This window comes from Carcharhinus amblyrhynchos, chromosome 14, assembly GCF_965287045.1.
Source record: "Carcharhinus amblyrhynchos chromosome 14, sCarAmb.v2.hapA, whole genome shotgun sequence".
Taxonomy (NCBI): Eukaryota; Metazoa; Chordata; class Chondrichthyes; order Carcharhiniformes; family Carcharhinidae; genus Carcharhinus; species Carcharhinus amblyrhynchos.
The window spans coordinates 33,552,772-33,573,785 of NC_137337.1; the positions used below are offsets into that span (position 1 = coordinate 33,552,772).

The following is a 21,014-nucleotide window of genomic DNA, read 5'->3' on the forward strand; positions in this document are numbered from 1 at the left end:
GCATGTTTTTTACTTGAATTGTTGACAAAAGCTGAGAATCATTCTGAACTGACAAAATTAATGACGGTAATAGCAAAACAAGGGCAGTAGAGAATATTAAATCATTTTGATACGTAAAATACCTGTAAGTTTTTGAGTCAACCCTGTAGCTATAAAGACATTTACTGACTTATCATTACTTACCATTTCACTGGACTATCAGGCGCCATAATACTGTATTTTTAATAAACTTTCAAATATCTCCACAGTAGGTGTTCAACTAACATGCAGCAAAGTAATAAACCAACCTTGCTCATCAGTGTAGATATCGCCTGCTTTCTCCAGCTCAGCAATTCTTGCCTGCAGCCTAGTATTATCCGCTTTCAGATCTATGAGAATTTGTTCGGTTAGGCTTTCATTAATCAATGCTCTGTTCTGGATATTCTTCGCTCTATAAGGATGCAAAATAATGCGCATGATGTGTGTGTGTCATTAGGCAGGCCTATGTGTCATTATAGTGTATAACTGTATTACACTACACGACGTCGGCTTATTTTAAAATCTCCAAGGTATCTTTATTCAGCAGGTGATACTGTTGCACAGAATGTGAGCATCAGGGGAGAACTTTGCACTGTGACTTGTACCATTCTGATTCAGAAGCCAAGCAGGTGAAGATGGAAAGCTGAGGCTTTTTGTGCTTTTAATAAATTATGCCAGTTAATAAATAATGAGTTTAATATATTTTAGTACTTCTTGACATTGGCTTTGGCACCACCATAAATAATTTCTTGACACCACACCGCTCCCCCCCACCACCCCCGCTACCCTCTAGTCTCCCAGTGAGGCAAACTGGGGAGGATACAGACTGCAGCCTAGATTTTTGCCTTGAAATCTAGATCTTGTTATGGTTAATGCTTAATGTGTGTGTTAGTGAGAGTTACTTTCCACATGGGAAATATGAACATTGGTTTGCAGCATTTTGAGGGATGATTCTCATCATTGCACTGCTGAACATTATTTCACCCCTGGTTAGCAGGTTAGAGTGGTTGTCAGCTCACATACTGGAGAATTCAACCATACAATTACACTGCCAATACTGTAATTAATATTCATAGTAAAATAAGATTTAAATAAACTTTCCCAATGTTAGAAACTAATATGAAAACAAAAGAATATTGAATATATACTTTGCGTCCAATACCATTTGTAAAGAGAACAGATCACTTCAAGTTTTCAGTATAGACTCTCACTTAGACTTGGGAACTTGAGGATAAGCAGACTGTTCTACAAGACAGAATGAAAGATGAAACAAAGGGGAAACTCAGTAAGAATCGTGACTCAGGTATATTTATTCATATTTGGGTCTGCACAGTAGCACGGTAGTTAGTGCTGCTGCCTCACAGTTCCAAGGACTTGGGTCCAATTCCTGTCTGGGGTCACTGTCTGTGTGGAATTTGCACATTCTCCCTATGTCTGCATGGGCTTCCTCCGGGTGCTCCAGTTTCTTCCCACAGTCCAAAGATATGCGGGTTAGGTTGATTGATCATGCTAAATTGCCCCTTAGTGTCAGGGGATTAATGGGTAAATATGAGAGGTTACAGGAATAGGGCTTGGGGTGGGATTGTGATTGGTGCAGACTTGATAGGCTGAATGGCCTCCATCTGCACTGTAGGGATTCAATGAAAGCAGCAGATCATGTTTGATCAAATTATGGAGCAAATGCAAAACTTGACAAATTATAACCTTTGTAATCAAAATAATATGATAATGCATATGGTGTGGATAGCAATCTGTTTGCACCAGATTTTTATGAATAGGGTTGTTTACATTAAGATACCAGCATAGGAGGGAAGATTGGCCTGCCATGGTGCAACCTAGATGTAGCACCAGCATCATTTCTCTCCATCCTACTTCCACACACTCTCACGGGAAAGGCAAAACCACAGAGAAAACCCTCAGGCCTCTGAAGGAAAGAAATATGGGGCATTTGCCTCAGATGCCCAGAGCTGATCAAACAAACATCTGAGCAATATGACTATGTGACATATTAAAGTCTATTTATTACTCACTTACATGAACACTCCAATGAAGTTACTGTGAAAATCCCCCTAGTCACCACACTCAGGTGCCTGTTCAGGTACACTGACGGAGAATTTAGTATGGCCAATGCGCCTAATCAGAACATCTTTCAGACTGTGGGAGGAAACCTACACAGACAAGGGGAGAACATGCAAACTCTACACAGACAATGACCCAAGGCTGGGAATCAAACCCAGGTCCTTAGATCTGTGAGGCAGCAGTGCTAACCACTATGCTATCGTGCCACGCTTACTACTCACTGAAGCACTTCCTTTCTATATGTAAAGATTCGCTACTTGCAGGAGCTCCCTAATCAGAATGCTTGCAGCTAAACTATACTCACTGTACATGATGGCAGCCCATTGCAGATGTCGAAAACTGTCTGTAAAAAGAAGAATTTCCTGATACCTAAACTATTTCTATGTTTTGTAGCAAGTCCTATTTTCTTCCCTAAACTATCCAGTTCAAGTAGCTATATGGACAGACCAATGTTTCCATTATTTCAAAAATCTCAACCATATCTCCCTGAAATTTATGCTCATGGAACATTAAAAAGTCTCTGCGCACCAAGCTTATCTTGATGGCCATTAAACTTGGCCGCACTAATGAAGAGGCCATCATTCAGACCTTTTCTGGGTCTGTTATATCCCCCATCATGTGAAAGAGTATTGTTCCAAATGAGATTTGACAAAAGCTTTCCACAAACAATGGACTGCACTTTTAGTTTCATATTTTATTGTCCTAGCAATGCATCATAATGCCCTCACCACCATCTCCCAACTGTTAATGGGTCTTCAACTGATCATGTGTTGGAACTCCTAGGCCCTTATCCTGCATGGTGTTTACATGTTTGAAACTTTTCTACGCAAGTGCATCATGCTGCATGTGAGTGTTCATGTATATTTATCAGACATAGGTTGTAGGAGATGCAATAGAATCATAGAAACCCTACAGTGCAGAAGGTGGCCATTCAACCCATCGAGTCTGCATCAACAACAATCCCTATCCCCGTAGTCCTACATATTTAGCCTGCTAATCTACACATCCTGGGACAATAAGGGGCAATTGAGCAGGGCCAATGCATCCAACTTGCACATCTTTGGATTGTGGGAGGAAACCGGATACCCAGAGGAAACCCATGCAGACACATGGAGAATGTGCAAACTCCACACAGACAGTGACCCAAGCCAGGAATCAAACCCAGGTTCCTGGAGCTGTGAGGCTGTAATGCTAACCACTGTGCCATAGGCCTATCATTTCCTGGTCATACCCATAAATGTCTGCACCTCATTCTCAGACCAACATAAATTTCCCCCAATTTCTTCATCCAGAATATTTATAAAGATAGAAAAGGGCAATGTGTGTGAATTTCACCAATAAGCAGGTCCCTCACACCTTCTCTTTGCAACAAAGGACAGATAGGGAGGGTGAAAATACTATACATTCCTCTCAATACTTAGCTTTGTTGTTGAGCTGAAGGGAAGGTTTAGGAATAAACATCCCTCTTTACCTTTCTGCAAATCGTAATGTTGACATGGTCCCGTCATAATAGATGTCTGCTGGGCTGATTGTTGTAACCTGGGAATAGTTATTTAGTAGGTGATTAGAATGCCATGGCGAATGTTTATTAATCAAATATAGCTTTATTCATTTCAAAATTTGAACAAGAAATACCCAGAAAGATTCATTCAGCTACCCCGCTTTTCCCTTGAGTTAAAAACAGTCTCTTACATTAAAATACTACAAGGGTCTGATGTGACAGTTATTTAATTCTAAGCACAATCCTAAATATGCACATTGATAAAGAAAACAAGGCATTCATTATTCCATTCATTCAGAGGTAGTTGAGGGATTTCATTTCTTTTAGGTGATATGGGCATCGCAGGCAAGGCCAGCATTTGTTGCTTATCTCCTATTGCCCATGAACTGAATGGCTTGTTAGGCTATATAGGGCAATTAAGAAATTGCTGTGGGCCTGGAGTCACATGACTAGGCAAGGATACAAGACTTCCTTCCCCAAAGCACATCAGTGAACCAGGTGGGGTTCTTTTTAAATGACAATTGACAACAGTTTTAGCGTCACCATTACTGAGACCAGGCTTCAATTTCTGATTTCCTTTTGAACTTAAATTTTGCCACTTGGTGGAATTGGGAAAGAAACTGGAGGTTAGGATCACATCCAAGGACATCTTGTGATCCTGGAGCAGAGACACGTCGGGGCATGTGGTGATTGACCACTTTAGTGACTCTGTATAAGAGAATCATAGAATCCCTACAGTGCAGGAGGAGGCCATTCAGACCATCAAGTCTGCACCCACCACAATCCCACCCAGGTCCTATTCCCATAACCCTACATGTTAACCCTGCTGATCCCCTGACATTAGGATCAATTTAGCATGGCCAATCAACCTAACATAACCTAACCTAACCTAGGAAAGGACTCTCGGAGCATGCAAAAAGAACTTCCAACCTGGGAAACGACTGTTACCGAGCTCGGAGCTCAGAGAAGAGGATATATCCAGATCAAGTGATTGAAGCTTGACCAGCTCTCTCGGGAATACCGAGATCTTAGTAGTGAGTCTGAGTCATCTCTGTACTATAGTCTCAGAAATCTAAAGGTGGCATTATGGCACAGTAGTTAGCACTGCTGCCTCACAGCACCAGGGACCCGAGTTCGATTCCCAACCTTGGATCACTGTCTGTGTGGCGCTTGTACATTCTCCCTGTGTCTGCGTGGGTTTCTTCCGGATGCTCCGATCTCCTCCAACACTCCAAAGGTGTGTAGGGTTGGTGGATTAGCCATGTAAATTGCCACTTAGTGTCTCAGGATGTGTGGATTAAGGAGATTATTAGCAAGGTAAATACATGGGTTCTACGTTCTGTGTTCTATGGGTTTACAGGGTATAGGGCCTAGATAGGATGCTCTGCTGGAAAGTTGGTGCAGGCTCGTTGGACTGAATGGCCTTCTTCTGCACTGTAGGGTTTCTATGAAATCGCAATCATGCTAGCTCTTCTGAATAAAGCAGAATTGTACAAAATGTAGGTATCTTTATTATGTCTACCTGAACCGATGAAGCAGGGTGTTTGTCAACAAGGTGGGGCAAGTGAATCAGAGGCTGCCCCACCAGCGATACATCATGGAACTCACCACTTGAAATGTAAACTCAGCACTATAAGACAGAGAAAGCCGCTATTGCGATCGGTGACTCCAAAGCTGCCTCACCCACCCGCCATTGACCTTTGCTGATTTCTGGTAATATTCAGCCCTGGGCGTCTGGATTGCTTGTCTAGTGACATAACATCACACCTCTGTCTTTCTTTGCCAAGTAAAGAAGTCTCACAACACCAGGTTAAAGTCCAAGAGGTTTATTTGGCATTACAAGCTTTCGGAGTTCTGATCCTTCATCAGATAAGTGGCCCACTTACCTGATGAAGGAGCAGTGCTCCAAAAGTTTGTGATTCCAAATAAACTTGTTCGACTTTAGCCTGGTGTTGTGAGATTTTTGACTGTATCCATCCCAGCCGGCATTTCTACATCATTTTCTCACCAAGACAGTCTCCCCGAAATCATTATAATAATAAAACCCCAGAGCAAAAGCAATGCAAGGCACAACAATAAGATAGCTGCGTAACATTGTAAGACTTATTGTTTTGCTTCTTTTCTGTCCAGAATCCTGAGATTTCAGTGAAATGGGCTGGAGTATTTGTACTCCAGCATTTCAGAGAGGTGTCCTGCAGTTTGGGGAAATTGTCCATCGATAGAGAACTCTGCGCTGTGCTGTTCAGTTTCTGTCCAGCAAGGCAACACATAGGGTGAAGGATTTTTGCCCCTGATTTTAATTTTCAAGAAAATCCCAGGCTGGTGAACATGGGGTCGAAAATCCTTCACCTTTAGTAGATGGGATTGAACTCGTCCAAGATCAAAATCATTAAGTCTCTGTGGAGGGGCATGAAGCGATAATGGACGCTTTATTGTTTTGGAAGGGAGAAGAATCTCATTCATGTCTACCATCATGTCAGACACAAGTGCCACAATGATCCATTTCAGTGTGAGCTACATCTCTACATCTGTTTTGAACCAAATGAGGAATGTTGTCAGCCACTTCTCATGAGGATGCTATCCTTTCAATATTTACTAAAGCATAAACCAATTTCATGACTGCAAAACCTATAAGATCAGCAACGTGAGATCAGATCCTATTTAAAATCATAGCCCTTGAAATTATAAAGTATGGTAATAGGTATAAAAGCTTTATGCATTTGAAATTTGCCTTTCCTGCCATTGTAGGGACACATTAATCCATTTATTTTGAAAGGTTAATGCTAATGCTAAAATAGCCATAAAAGGAATTTGAAATGAATGCATTAAATGTTCATACCTCCCAATTCGCATCATAATTTTATGGCCATAATTTTTTGAAATAGCCATTTCAACCTGTTGTCATTTATTTGGAGGTTAGCTGCTCACTTTTCAATGTCTAATGGATTGCTAAACATTTTTACTCACTTCAATATTTACTGGAACATAGTGGAAGTGTAGCATTGACTTTCTGTATTTTGTTCTTGTGTCTCTCTTTCATAGAACATGCAACAATTATCTGTTTTTTTTTCATTTTCTCAATGTGCAAACCGAAATGATGAGATGCAGTAATCCCACTTGAGTTCTCTTGGTTTCTTGTGGTGAATTTAGTGCATGAAAGGCTGGCAGAACCGCTAGAGAAAAAAGCCCCAACAAATGAAAATTTCCATTTACGCCATTTCGCCAGAGGATCTGATGACTTCCTACTATGGCAGAACAGTGGGACAGTGTTAGCACTGCTGCCTCACAGCGCCAGGGACCTGGGTTCGATTCCCGACTTGGGTCAATGTCTGTGCGGAATCTGCACATTCTCCCCATGTCTGCGTGGGTTTCCTCCAGGTGCTCCGGTTTCCTTGTACAGTCTGAAAGATGTGCTGGTTAGGCTTGTTGACCATGCTAAATTCTCCCTCAGTGTGTCCGAACAGGCGCCGGAGTGTGGCAACTAGGGGGTTTTCACAGTAACAGCATTGCATTGCTTATCTAAGCCTACTTGTGACACTAATAAATTAACTTTAAAACTTTATTACCATCACAAATTGAGGCTATGAAAACCTCTGTAGTAGTGGCAGTATTGTAAACTGTTTCAGTACAACAATCAAGCCTGCTTCAGCTATTATTTGATCTCCACACAAGCTAGTTGTTTGTCAGCCAGCTCTAGATAGCAGTCAAGAATGAATTTTCCAATTTTTTATAGTTAGTTACAGCTCATAACCACCGCTGCAACATAGAACAGCCAATAAAGGACAGAGTGGCCACATTGCTGGTCAGTACAGCTCAAGTGCCACACTCAGTGCTTGAGAAATTCTCAAAATCTTCCTCAGATGGTTAGATGAACTATGCTGCATGGTTCACAGATTTAGTACTTCGTGGAACTCATTGACATTGCAGTCATGATATGGTCACCAACGGGTCTTAACTCTGTAAGCATTTGCAGTTGAAATCTTCTTCACAAGTTGAATAACCTGTTTAACTTATTGCTCCTCACTCACATTCTGAATATGCAACAGATATGGGCAAAAGTACCAAGTAGCCTGTGAGCGTGATGCACTGATAAATGGATTTATTACATAATAATTCAATAAAATTTATTTTAGAATCGTAGAACAATAGTTACAACACAAAAGAAGGCCATTCAGTCCATCTTGTCCATGCCAGCCCGAGGACACTGGGTACCCTTTCTAATCCCATCTTCCTGCTTTCCAGTCTATAGCCCTGTAGCTTACAGCATTTGCTGTGCAGATCCAGGAACTTTTAAAAAGAGTTTAGGGTCTCTGCCTCCACCACCAACTCAGGCAACGAATTCCAGACACCCACCACTCTTTGCATAAATTAGTTCTTCCTCACGCTCCTTATATACCTTCTGCTACTTATTTAGAACCTATGTCCCCTGGTTCTCCACAAAAGGAAACAATTTCATCCTATTCACTCTATCCCTTCGACTCATAATTTTATACAGCTTTGTCAAGTCACCCCTCAGCCTTCTTTGTTCGAAGGAAAATAGCCCCAACCTATCCAATCTCTCCTCGTAGGTACACTTTCCTAAACCTGAATAATAACTAGACAGCAGGCGATAGGTGTTACAAAATGCATTAGTCACTGGAGTTGGAAATATTTATATACTAACCGGTCTTTGCCATCATTTCACCCAAGTGCAATTAGATTCTGAAAAATGTAGTTGAAAGAGTTAAAGATTTTTTTTGACCTTCCAGAGTTGAGAAAAGTTACTGGACACATCAATCATCAAAACTCACCATAATGGTCTTGCTGTTCCCTCCTAGCGCAGTGCTAAGCAATCTAGTAAGGACTGAGTTACGGTATGGAACGTACTGAACCCTCCTGCCCACAGCCTTGTCCGATAGGGAGCTGCACAATATGTAATGAACAGTCAGCAGTTTCTCACTTTAACAACAGGTACATAAAGACATCAAGGCTTGGTCACAGTGATTTGGTTTCGTATAAAGAATTGCTGGTGCAGGAACCAGCATAAATATTAAAACTGCCGGCTGGACTCCAGATTCAATATGGGTTTCATTTATTTTTTTTTCGAAGAAAGGTCAGATTGGGTTAAGCTCACCTAATAACATTTCCAAGAGTTGTTAGACTGAGATTGATTGCGCGTGCTTCATTGAATCTGTCAGAAGCAACTCCCACACTGGGTTGCCTTTCACTGCCAGCCAAATCCACCAGGTTAATCTCCGAGTGCTTCATCATGAATTGGTCTGTAACCACCTGTTATGAATACTAAACTGTTATTTATTTCTTTATCAAGCTATTGTCAAGGTAACGCGCCAGATTGAGCGACATCCAACCGACACGCCAAGAATTGCGGGCACAAAATACTGAAAAACAAGATGAAAAATGGTAAAGGCAAAAGGAAAATACAGACATGGTGAGAGAGCCGCATTGCAACGTTCAAGGTGGAAATGGGGAACATTCGGCTCGCTTTCCTCAAAAAAAGGTTCATGTCAATATTTGCACAACCATTCAACAGGTGAAATGATAGAAATTGAATTTCTGGTTAACTTTTTTTCACATACGGCGCGGTGGCACAATGGTTAGTACTTCTGCCTCACAGCTCCAGGGATCTGGGTTCGATTCCCGGTTTGGGTCACTGTCTGTGCAGAGTTTGCACATTCTCCCCGTGTCTGCGTGAGTTTCCTTTGGGTACTCCAGTTTCCTCCCACAGTCCTAATATGTGTGGATTAGGTTGATTGTCCATGCTAAATTGTCCTTTAGTGTCCCGGGATGTGTAGATTAGAGGGATTAGTGGGGGTAAATGTTTGGGGTTGTGGGGATAGGGCCTGGTGTGGGGTTGTTGTCAGTGCTGACATGATGGACCAAATGGCCTCCTTCTGCACTGTAGGATTTCTATGTTCTATGCATTATTTTGTCAAATTTGAACTGTCTGATAGAATTAGAAAGAGCAACAAACTGTGCTTCAGAGCTGTAATAAAGACCCTGTGACTGCCTTATTCACCGATCCTGGGAAAATATATTGCTTTTCAATAATACACCAGCATTGACTGACAAGATTCTAATTTAACCTGGATATGGAATAAATTATGAACATGAAAAATCCTTGCAGTTGACAATCAATACAGTTAGACATAAATAATGGAGTCAATAGTGGATAATTCACTTGCTTTGTGGCACAGGACAACAACGTCTTGGCTCTAGACAGCTAAGGCCACTAACCTGATGGACAACCAACACAGAGGAATAAATCAGGGCTATTAACTATTGAAGGACCAGGTTGTGCTATTGTTTATACCACCTGTGATTATATTTTGAAGTACATCTTGCCGATTGTGGGATGGCCAACAACACTGGCAATACACATGACTAGATTCCATGGTCAAGCCTTTCTATAGGCAAAATCTTACCAAAGAATGGCAGAGTATGGGTTCCGCTGTGAAAAACAGAGTGCATCCCACCTATGGCCCCAGTGTGTTTTCGGGCCTCTGGTGCCTCATCAGCAATTATTTTTATGCCTACAGTTCACACTGCTCCAGTGGCATGTTCTCTCTGATTCGCCTTCCCTGCAATGATTTAATTGCTGCAAGCACTGGGGAGCTCTATACAAACGGCTCCTCAGCACTTGTCCCACCACAGCTATGTCCCCCGAGTCCTCATGTGCCCCCTGAGCTGTACACAATGTGGAGGGTGCTGGCTGCCTGAATACTACCCTCCAAAATCCTCCTCGGAGGTTTAAGTGCCAGTTCACACTTGTGTGATCTGTTGTAAATAGCACCGGAGTGATGTCACGCCTGCGCTGCTCCATATCCAGTGGGTGGGAGAGCTCTAAGTGAATTCTCACTAATGACATGCTAACATCACTAAGTTGAGCTTTCTGTGGTCCTGCAGTATGTTTCACGCCATTCAGGATGAGAGACCGGTAAGATCAGAATTTGGAAACTCACTGGCATTAACCACGCTCTCTGGGTTTTGAGCGTGCGCTGGCCCTCATGTAAACGAGGAGTGGGGGCTCAAAATCGCTCTCAATTTCTGTTGGGTAAACTCGGATGGAGGGTCACGTCATTATAAAGTCATCTCTTATCTTCCAATTTTATTGAAGTGTTAACATTCTGCTATTATGCATCTCCTTTCTACACAATGGGATTACACCTGAAAGAAAATATTTGCTATTAAACTATACACAAATTGATAATCCCAAACCTCACAATTTTTAGACTCGCATTTCAAAGACATGTCAAACTTACCAATGTCTCATTGGTTCTGTAGATAGTGGATACTGGAAGAGTGGATATAGAAAATGTATGGGGTATAGGAGGAGGCATGGGGGATATGAGGGGGCATGGGAGGAACAGGTGGCCTGATGAGGCATGGAGGGTGTATGAGGGTTAACATTATAGAAGAAATGTTATTCCTAACATATGAGGAGGTTGATTGGATTATGATTTTTGTGGGCTTAGGCAGCACAGTAGCACAGTGGTTAGTATTGGTGCCTTACAATGCCAGGAATCTGGGTTTGATTCCCAGCTTGGGTCACTGTCTGTGTGGAGTTTGCACATTCCCCCTGTATCTGTGTGGGTTTCCTCCAGGTGCTCCAGTTCCCTCCCACAATCCAGAAGACATATTGTTAGGTGCACTTCCCAATGCAAACTTTTCCCTCAGTGCAATGGAACAGGCAGCAGAGTGTGGTGACGAGAGGATTTTCACAATGACTTCATTGCAGTGTTAATGTAAACCTACTGATGACACAAATAAGTAAATTACAATTTTTAAAACTTATTTGTTGATGAAAAATTGTAAAGAAAAGCCAACTCGATGAGATTATCATTTGGAACTGTCAGAAGTTGAGGATTACAAACAGTTAAAACCATTCACGGCTTTGAATATTTTACATTGTAATTAAAAGTATACAATAAAAAGTCATCGCTATATTTCACTGTGCATTCTTTACTGCCCCTGATAAAATATGGTGTGATGTGCATTACTGAGTTGATAAGAAATTGACTGTTTTGAAATGAGAGTTTCACATTTACTTACCCTGGAGATTCAGTATAATAGAAAATCCAATACAGATTTATACATATTGCCAAATGCATCAAGAAAATTCAGTATGCAAAGGATTTCCATTCTCCATCTACATCAAAGAATGTAGAGCATACCTTGCCTATAACTTTTGGTTTTCAGGTTTTGATGGCTTCACACAGTGAATTGTTAAAGCTTGGAAGTCATCTTGCTATCATGATCGCTGGCACCTCCATTTTCCAGACACTCGTAACACTTTTATTAATGGCCATCAAATGCAAGCTGAACTCCCACCTCTTTCTCTCAAATTTCACTTCATTTTCTTTCACCTCCAACAACGGGTTCCTTAATATGGGTATGAGGGGGCGATAGATCTGGATCATTCCGCAAAATGTTCTATTTTAGTTCTAAAGGCATATGGGGCGGGATTTTCTGGCCACACTCACCTCGAAACCGCCCCTCGCCCATGACAATTCCCATGGCAGGCAGGAGAAAATTCACCCCATAGATTATAAAGTAAGATTCTGGGCTACCAGCCTCCCATCCATTGATTCTGTCTACACTTTCCGCTGCCTCAGAAAAGCAGCTAGCATAATTAAGGACCCCATGTACCCTGGACATTCTCTCTCCCATCTTCTTCCTTCGGGATACAAAAGATACAAAAGCCTCAGATCATGTACCAATCGAGTCAAGAACAGCTTCTTCCCTGCTTCCATCGGACTTTTGAATGGACCTACCTCACATTAAGTTGATCTTTCTCTACATCCTAGCTATGACTGTAATACTACATTCTGCACGCTCTCATTTCCTTCTCTATGAACAGTATGCTTTGTCTGTATAGTACACAAGAAACAATACTTTTCACTGTATACTAATACATGAAACAATAATAAATCAAATCACGTGGGCTAGTAAGGATCATTCAAAAATCTTGCTCTTGATTGCTATTCAGCAAACCTTTTTGGAATATGAATCATAGAATCCGTACAGTGGAGAAGGAGGCCATTTGGCCCATCGAGTTTGCACCAACCACAAACCCGCCCAAATCCATACCCATAACCTCTATATTTACCCTGTTAATCTCCCCAATTTAGCATGGCCAATCAATCTAACTTGCATATCCTTGGATTATGGGAGGAAACCAGAGCACCCGGAGGAAACCCATGCAGACACGGGGAGAACATGCAAACTCCACACAGACAGTGACCTAAGCCAGGACCCAAGTCCTTGGTGCTGTGAGGCAGCAGTGCTAACTACTGTGCCACCATGCTTGTCCCCATGTCCCTCACTAGATCAATGGGTTTGCAACTTTTACCTGTTGAAATTGAACGCTGATCACCATGTGGGATCTGCTGCTGGTGGTGTTCCAGTTAGTTGACGCGACACTTCTGTTCCGAATTCCTTGATCCAGCAACACTTCAAGTTGCTTAAAAGTGCTACATGGCACAGACTTGAGGCACTCAACATAAAATCCATGTCTACCTTCCCGCACACGGAGGCCATTAGGTTTTCGACCCTTCGATAGGAGGTCTTGAACCTTTAAAACCAAAATCTATAATAATTAACGTGGACAGAGGAATCGATCGAGCTACAATACATAAAAGACATTTGCAAATGTTAGGCAGCAACCTGTGCCTTACCATCTGAAGTAGCCCAACGCTGATACATTCAAATTTCTGTTGGTATGAGGAAATAATAACTGAGAGACTTGATTGGTTTTTGTTTTGTTAGAACTTTGCAGATTATGTAACAACATGGTAGAAGTGCTGACACAGGGTAGATCACAGAATCCCTACTGTGCAGAAGGTGGCCCTTTGGCCCATCAAGACTGCACTGACTCTCTCTGACAGAGTATCTTTCTCAAGCCCTTTCCCTCTCCTTATCAAGGTACCCAAGACCACAAGAAACTACAAAATGCTGTGAATGTAGTCCAATGCATCACGCAAACAAGTCTCCCATCCATTGACTCTGTCTACACTTCCCTCTGCTGCGGCAAAGCAGCCAGCATAATTAAGAACCCCAAGCACCCCGGACATTTTCTCTTCCATCAGGAAAAAGATACGAATGTCTGAGGTCACGTATCAACCGACTGAAGAATATCTTCTTCCCTGCTAACTTCACACTTTTGAATGGACCCTGCATTAAGTTAATCTTTCTCTACACCCTACCTATGACTGTAACACTACATTCTGCTTTCTCTTATTTCTTTCTCTATGAATGGTATGCTTTGTCTGTGTAGTGCACAAGAAACAATACTTCTCACTGTATACTGTGACAATAATAAATCAAATATCAAATCAAATCCACATAAACCCACACATTTACTATGGCTAATCCATCTAACCTAGACAGGTTTGGACACCAGGGGTAATTTATCATGGTCAATCTACCTAACCAGCACTTTATTTAGACTGTGGGAGGAAACCGGAGCATCTGGAGGAAGCCCACGTAGACATGGGGAGGACATGCAAGTTCCACACAGACCGGAATCAAACCCGGGTCCCTCGCACTATGAGGCTACTATGCCACCATGCTGCCCCTTTCCAGGATTTGAAATGTTAAGAATAAATAGAAGAAAAAATCAAAGAGATTTAGAATAGAGGGAAAGTCAGATAAATTCATTTGCACAGAGTTGCAATGGCCTCTTCCCATTTTGTTTACTGAATTTTCACAATTACCCATGTAGATGGTCAACTTTTGTCTATTAAAATTCATAAGCAACACACAAGAACATAAAAACTAGGAGAAAGTCCCTCGAGCCTGCTCTGCCATTCAATAAGATCACGGCTGATTTTTTGTGGACTCAGCTCCACTTACCCATCTGCTCAATCATAACCCTTAATTCTTTTACTGTTCAAAAATCTATCTATCTTTGCCTTCAAAACATTCAACGAGGTAGCCTCAATTATTTCTTGGTCAACATAAATCAGTTTGCTCCTTCCAGCTGAGTTTTGTATCGTGCAGTATTGACACATACCTGCTCATTGTAGATCTCAAACATGCTAAAATAAACCTACAAAAGACAATTGAAAAATCAATTTAGATTGCCACAATGAATTTTAAATAAAATTGTATTTACTGTGCATGTGATGACTACTTCTTACATAATATTGCCTGTCCTTATCCTGATGCTGCTTAATTTCCTGGAAGAGTTCTTCACAAATCATGGGAACAAGACCCTTGTTTCCCCCATATCCTGTCATCAGATAGCTCTTCCCGGATCCAGTTAGTCCATATGAAAAAAGGCTTGCATTGTATCCCTTCCAGGCATTCTCCAGGATGGCTCTTCCAAGGTCATTAAAGACCCTTTCCTTAAAATAATTGACATAAGTAAATCCTTTTATTTTTCACCTCCCACTGCATTCTAAATCATTATTATTTAGCTCAAGATAAGGATTTAATGCTTTCACTTATAATACTATAAAAATGTATAAAAGTTCAGATAACGTTTTGCGCTTAATTGCACATCAGCAATTATAATAATTATATATAATTATAATACCAGGAACTAACTGCATTCCTGTTCTTAAATAAAAGCAAAATACTGCAGATACTGGAAATCTGAAATACAAACTGAAGATGCTGGAAAAACTCAGCTGGTCTGGCAGCATCTGAGGAGGGAGAAACAGAGTTACTGACCCTTCTGTGGATCTGTAGATGGGTCAATGATCTCGACTCTGCAACTGTGTGTGTCTCTCACTCCACAGATGTGGCCAGAACTGCTGTGTTTATCCAGCATTTATAGGGTTAGGATTAGGATGAGGGTTTCTTTGCGTTCCTGTACCTTCATTTTAAGACTGACCTGGTCAATGTACCTGCTGTGAGGTCCATCAGGCAGATAAACTCCTTGGTCATTCTCAATATATCCATCAGTTGACCAATAGCAATGATCAAAGGTAAAGGTCCTTTTGCGGCTTGGGTCTTTGGGATCCACAATGGTGCAATTGTTGCCAGCCATAGAGATGATGCATTTACTCCGCATTGCTTTTTCTCTCTTACAAAATGATGTACAGGAAAGAACACATATCGATTAATTTAAAGGCATTAGTCCTGACAATCTACAAAGTGCTCTCTCGATCATGCCCACATTGGCATCCAGTGCTGATCGCATTAGCTTTTGTGGAGACATTTGAAGGCATCTAACTTCTATAAGATAGGCGGGTGGAAGTGTCACTGCACATACATCCTTTGTGCCATCTATTAGTTGTCTGCTTTTGAGAGGAGATTGCCCACCTCTCATCGATCATACACAACCTTCTATTAACCCCTTCAACCAAAAAAGAGAAAACAGGGCATTCTTCGGCAGTCTACGCCAAGCCGGCTCTCCATGTGAGGATCATCACTAGAAGGCCAACACATTGCACTTGGTCTATCAAATGAGTTGAAGAAACAAGAGCCCCCACCTGACAGAATTGTTGTGAGTCAAATCTTTAAACGCATGTTTCTCACTGTCCCCGATGACATTTCCCTTTTCAGAATTAAGAGATATGTCTTACCATGAGTTAAGGGAAAAACCTATCACAACAAGGCAGGTGGCAAAATTACTTAAAGAACAGAGACCTATAACTCCCACCATAGAATAGAGACTATAACTCCCACTGGAGAACAGTGACCTATAACTCCCACCATGGAACAGAGGCCTATAACTCCACTGGAGAACAGAGACCTATAATTCCACTGGAGAACAGAGGCCTATAACTCCACTGGAGAACAGAGGCCTATAACTTCACTGGAGAACAGAGACCTATAACTCCACTGGAGAACAGAGACCTATAACTCTACTGGAGAACAGAGACCTATAACTCCACTGGAGAACAGAGACCTATAACTCCACTGGAGAACAGAGACCTATAACTCCACTGGAGAACAGAGGCCTATAACTCCACTGGAGAACAGAGACCTATAACTCCACTGGAGAACAGAGACCTATAACTCCACTGGAGAACAGAGACCTATAACTCCACTGGAGAACAGAGGTGTATAACTCCACTGGAGAACAGAGACGTATAACTCCACTGGAGAACAGAGACCTATAACTCCCACTGGAGAACAGAAACCTATAACTCCACTGGAGAACAGAGGCCTATATCTCCCACCATGGAACAGAGACGTATAACTCCACTGGAGAACAGAGGCGTATAACTCCACTGGAGAACAGTGACCTATAACTCCCACCATAGAACAGAGATCTATAACTCCACTGGAGAACAGAGGTGTATAACTCCACTAGAGAACAGAGGCCTTATAACTCCCACCATGGAACAGAGACCTTATAACTCCCACCATACAACAGAGACCTATAACTCCCACCATGGAACAGGGACCTTATAACTCCCACCATAGAACAGAGACCTTATAACTCCCACCATAGAACAGAGACCTTATAACTCCCACCATACAACAGAGACCTATAACTCCCACCATGGAACAGAGACCTTATAACTCCCACCATAGAACAGAGACCTTATAACTCCCACCATGGAACAGAGACCTATAACTCCCACCATGGAACAGAGACCTATAACTCCACTGGAGAACAGAGACATATAACTCCTACCATGGAACAGAGACCTTATAACTCCCACCATAGAACAGAGACCTATAACTCCCACCATGGAACAGAGACCTATAAATCCCACCATGGAACAGAGAGCTATAACTCCACTGGACAACGGAGACCAATAACTCCCACCATAGAACAGAGATCTATAACTCCCATCAGAGAACAAAGATCTATAACTCCCACTGGAGTTACAGTCCGCTCTGCCATCCCACTGTGAGTCCTTGGATTCATTAAACAAATGAACATTTTATTGACACAAGCAGGTAGATTAAGCAGCTGACAATGAAGGATTTTGTTTATGTGTTCAAGAAGCTCCGTGCTCAATTCCACTCTGGTGGATTCACCATCACGTTTCTGAACTCTAGCTGGCTGTTATTATATACTGTACAGAGGAGTGGAAAATGCTGAGGTAATTCCATTCTGTAAACACAGTCATAATTTGCCCCATGCTCTTCCACAATTTTGACTCTGAGTTGAGATGTTTTTTCTGCACACGGCAGTACATTTTCCTTTTCACATTCACACTGAGTCTATAGACACTGGGAATTACTTTCCAGCATTATGTTGTCAGTGGGGTGCCTCGGCTATTAGCTTCTCTCCTCACAGAGTTAGGTGCATCCTTCACATTTTTCACTATTTATTGTCGGAGCAGCATGCAGCACAGAATCTCCCACAGGCGAGGCCCCCTGCAGGAAGCATGAAATTGGAAAATGACCCCTGTCATCTGAATCAGTTTGGATCAACTACTGGCATCAAAAACAGATTGATTGGCCATCATTGCAGTGCAGTCGGTGGTATCTCGCTCCAAACAAAATGGCTGCTACTTTTACTGATATAATAAGTTACTGAACGTCAAAATAGTTTGCTATGTGGGAAGCTCTTTGAGACACTTCTGCAAGAAAAGTATTATGTAAACAGAAAATGGTTCTTTCTCTTTCCTGAGAATTGCCAACACAGTCTGCAGACGGGAGTAAATTCATCACTTCCACAAATAATATGGGTATTGACTTATAGAGTCATGGTCACAGAGTCATACAGTTTACAGTATGGAAACAGGCCCCTCAGCCCAACTTGTCCATGTTGCCCTTTTTCTTTAACCGCTAATTTAGTCCCAATTGCTCGCATTTGGCCTAGTTCCCTCTCTACCCATCTTACACACATAACTATCTAAACGTTTTTTGACAGACAAAATTATACCCGCCTCAACTATTATCTCTGGCAGCTTGTTCCAGACACCCACCAACCTCTGTGTGAAAAAATTGCCCATCCTGACATTTTTGTATCTTTCCCCTCTCACCTTAAACCTATGCCTTCTAGTTTTAGACCTCGCCTATCTTTGGGAAAATTTGTTGACTACCTAGCTGATCTATGCAACTCATTACTTTCTAGACCTCTGTAAGATCACTCCTAAGCCTCCTATGCTCCACACATGTAAATTCTGATCATGCATCATCTCATCTTAACTGGCTACATTCAACAATTCATCTGTCGTCCACATCAAGTTCATCTTTTTATCTTAATCAAGAACTCATTTAAAATTTTCCTTTATGAGCCTGTAAAGTTAGATGATATTACTTACCCAATGATGGATCCCAAGGAAATCCTTAAAAAAAAAGTAACCCAAACTTTCCAGTCCTCTCCTGGGCTTGATGCCTCTGGATACCAGGCTTCCTGGGCAGCTTTCCCCGCAAGATTGGCACCATGGGTGGATGGCTGCCGGTTAAAATGTGGTCAGGGTCTGAATGACATCATCAGACCTTGGCCTTTGAATCTGTGAGGACCAGCCTGCCTGGGGTGAGGGTCTCACACGCTGCCTGAAAGGTACCTTTCAAAATGGCATGGGATGTCTCAGCAGTATTCCTCTGCTGTGTGCCACACTGCTGACCTGTTACCCTCCTCCGCAAGCTACACTTTCGTGGGGCACAGGGTGACTAAAGGCAGATACAGCTGACAAAGTTCATCGTCACCTCCAATGTGCCAGCTCATCCAATGTGCCAACTCAAGAAAAGAGTGTTTTGAGGATCAAACCCAGAACTATGATTGTGGATAACTGGGCAGCAGTGACCCCTATGCTCCAACATCTTTTATTGACTTGGACAACCTAAAATTTATTGTTAGCTACAATTAGGCTTAAATTAACACTGCAATGGAATTATTGTGAAAATCCCCTAGTTGCCACACACTCCAGCACCTGTTCGGCTACACTGAGGGGGAAGTTAGCATGGCCAATGCGCCTAACCAGCACATCTTTCGGACTGTGGGAGGAAACTGCAGCACTCGGAGGAAACCCTCACAGGCATGGGGAGAATGTGCAGACTCCACACAGACAGTAACTCAAGCCAGGAATCAAACCCAAGTCCCTGGTGCTGTGAGGCAGCAGTGCTAACCATGGTGCCATCATGCCACCCACGCAGGCACTGGAGAAGTACCACCAGCAGGGCCATCATGAGATCCTCCCAAGCTGGTAACAAGACAGATGGTGCAGAGTCCTCTCCCAAGCCAATTTGCCTGACACCCAAATGCTAGTAGTCAAAATGAACTCCGTTGGCTGGGGCACCTCACCCCAAAGCAACTGCTCTACTCAGGACCCGGTCAAGGCTGGAAGCTTTCAGAGCAGCACAAACACTTTACCTCAAAACATTCCTAAAGACGTTAAACCAACCCATTGTGGCTTGTGACTGACCACAATGGAGAAGCTCATGCGGGAAGGCACTAAACACATTGAGAGATTTTGTTGGGAACATGCAGGAGTGAAGTTGAGGCATAGGAGGAAGCACACAAACCTCCAAATAACCCTTCTACCCAACCCTTCAACACCACCTGCCCCAGATGTGGTAGAATCTGCAAATCATGCACTGGATTTAACAGCCATCCCAGTACACAACTAACTAGACTGGAAGCAAATCACCCTCGACCCCAGGGAACTGCCTAAAAGAGACAGTAACTAAACTTGGGGTTATAATTTACTTATAATGACATTCCAACACCAAATAATTTAAAACGACACACCGTGGCTTGTGAATGTGTTTTGAAATTGTTTATTTCAAGCCTATCCCTGGAAATAAATAATAGATTCCCACAGACACGTTTCACGGAGGGAATTCATTGACATTTTAAACATTGAAATGGATAATCTTACCTGATTGAAAGGGCGAACACGAACAACAACTTTCAGGTTATTTGCATTCAGCATTATGAGGTTTCTCAAGTTAAGCAGAGTAAAGCTGTCTGATAAAATAAAACTCGGTAACGTAAGCAGTGAAAATTATACTGAGATAGTTCATCTACTTTACATGCTGCCAGTTGTCTCTCGCAGATCTCTTGTGGTGTTTTATACGCTGCCGTACAAAGAAGTTGACCTTTATGTAAAGGTATTCAAGTGCTGAAGGTACTATGTCAATGCCATATCTGGAACTGAAAGCTACCCAGCCAAATCTCGGTATTGGCCACATCAGTAACCGAAGAGGTGTGTCGAAGGAAGTACTGAATTATTCTATCAAAGGCATTTTCATTTTTGATGCCTATTCATCAAGCTTGGGAAGCCAAAATAGTCACTGGATTAAGAGAACAAAAAAAATTCACAAATAGGTAAGTACAAAATACTTACATTTTCATTTTGGATTTTTCATATATGAAAGTATGTAGGATTTGAAATTTTAAGTAAGCGATTTAATTATTTAAAAGTCATCAATTTTACAGTACTCATTATTAATTTAATCAACTGTCACATACATGTGACAAGTGCATTGAGATTATATTGAAATCCTTGCCAGCTCTGTATAATGTTATGTTAAGTGAGCAAGAAATGTAATTGTTAAG

The 21,014-nt window shown here is 42.0% G+C and overlaps 1 protein-coding gene across 1 annotated transcript in view; it reads right to left on the reverse strand.

Moving 5' to 3' along the window:
• The window catches only part of LOC145352361 (kinesin-like protein KIF28), a 51,939-nt gene extending 31,551 nt beyond the window's left edge, over positions 1-20,388 (reverse strand). The window contains exons 1-9 of the mRNA XM_080202113.1: positions 20,335-20,388; positions 15,435-15,626; positions 14,737-14,943; positions 14,610-14,645; positions 12,948-13,169; positions 8,712-8,866; positions 8,389-8,500; positions 3,569-3,636; positions 288-430 (exon numbers count right to left, since the gene is read on the reverse strand). Coding sequence (XP_080058239.1) covers positions 288-430; positions 3,569-3,636; positions 8,389-8,500; positions 8,712-8,866; positions 12,948-13,169; positions 14,610-14,645; positions 14,737-14,943; positions 15,435-15,626; positions 20,335-20,388 — 1,189 coding nt within the window. The remainder of the gene's footprint in view (positions 1-287; positions 431-3,568; positions 3,637-8,388; positions 8,501-8,711; positions 8,867-12,947; positions 13,170-14,609; positions 14,646-14,736; positions 14,944-15,434; positions 15,627-20,334) is intronic.
• Positions 20,389-21,014: the final 626 nt, after the last annotated feature.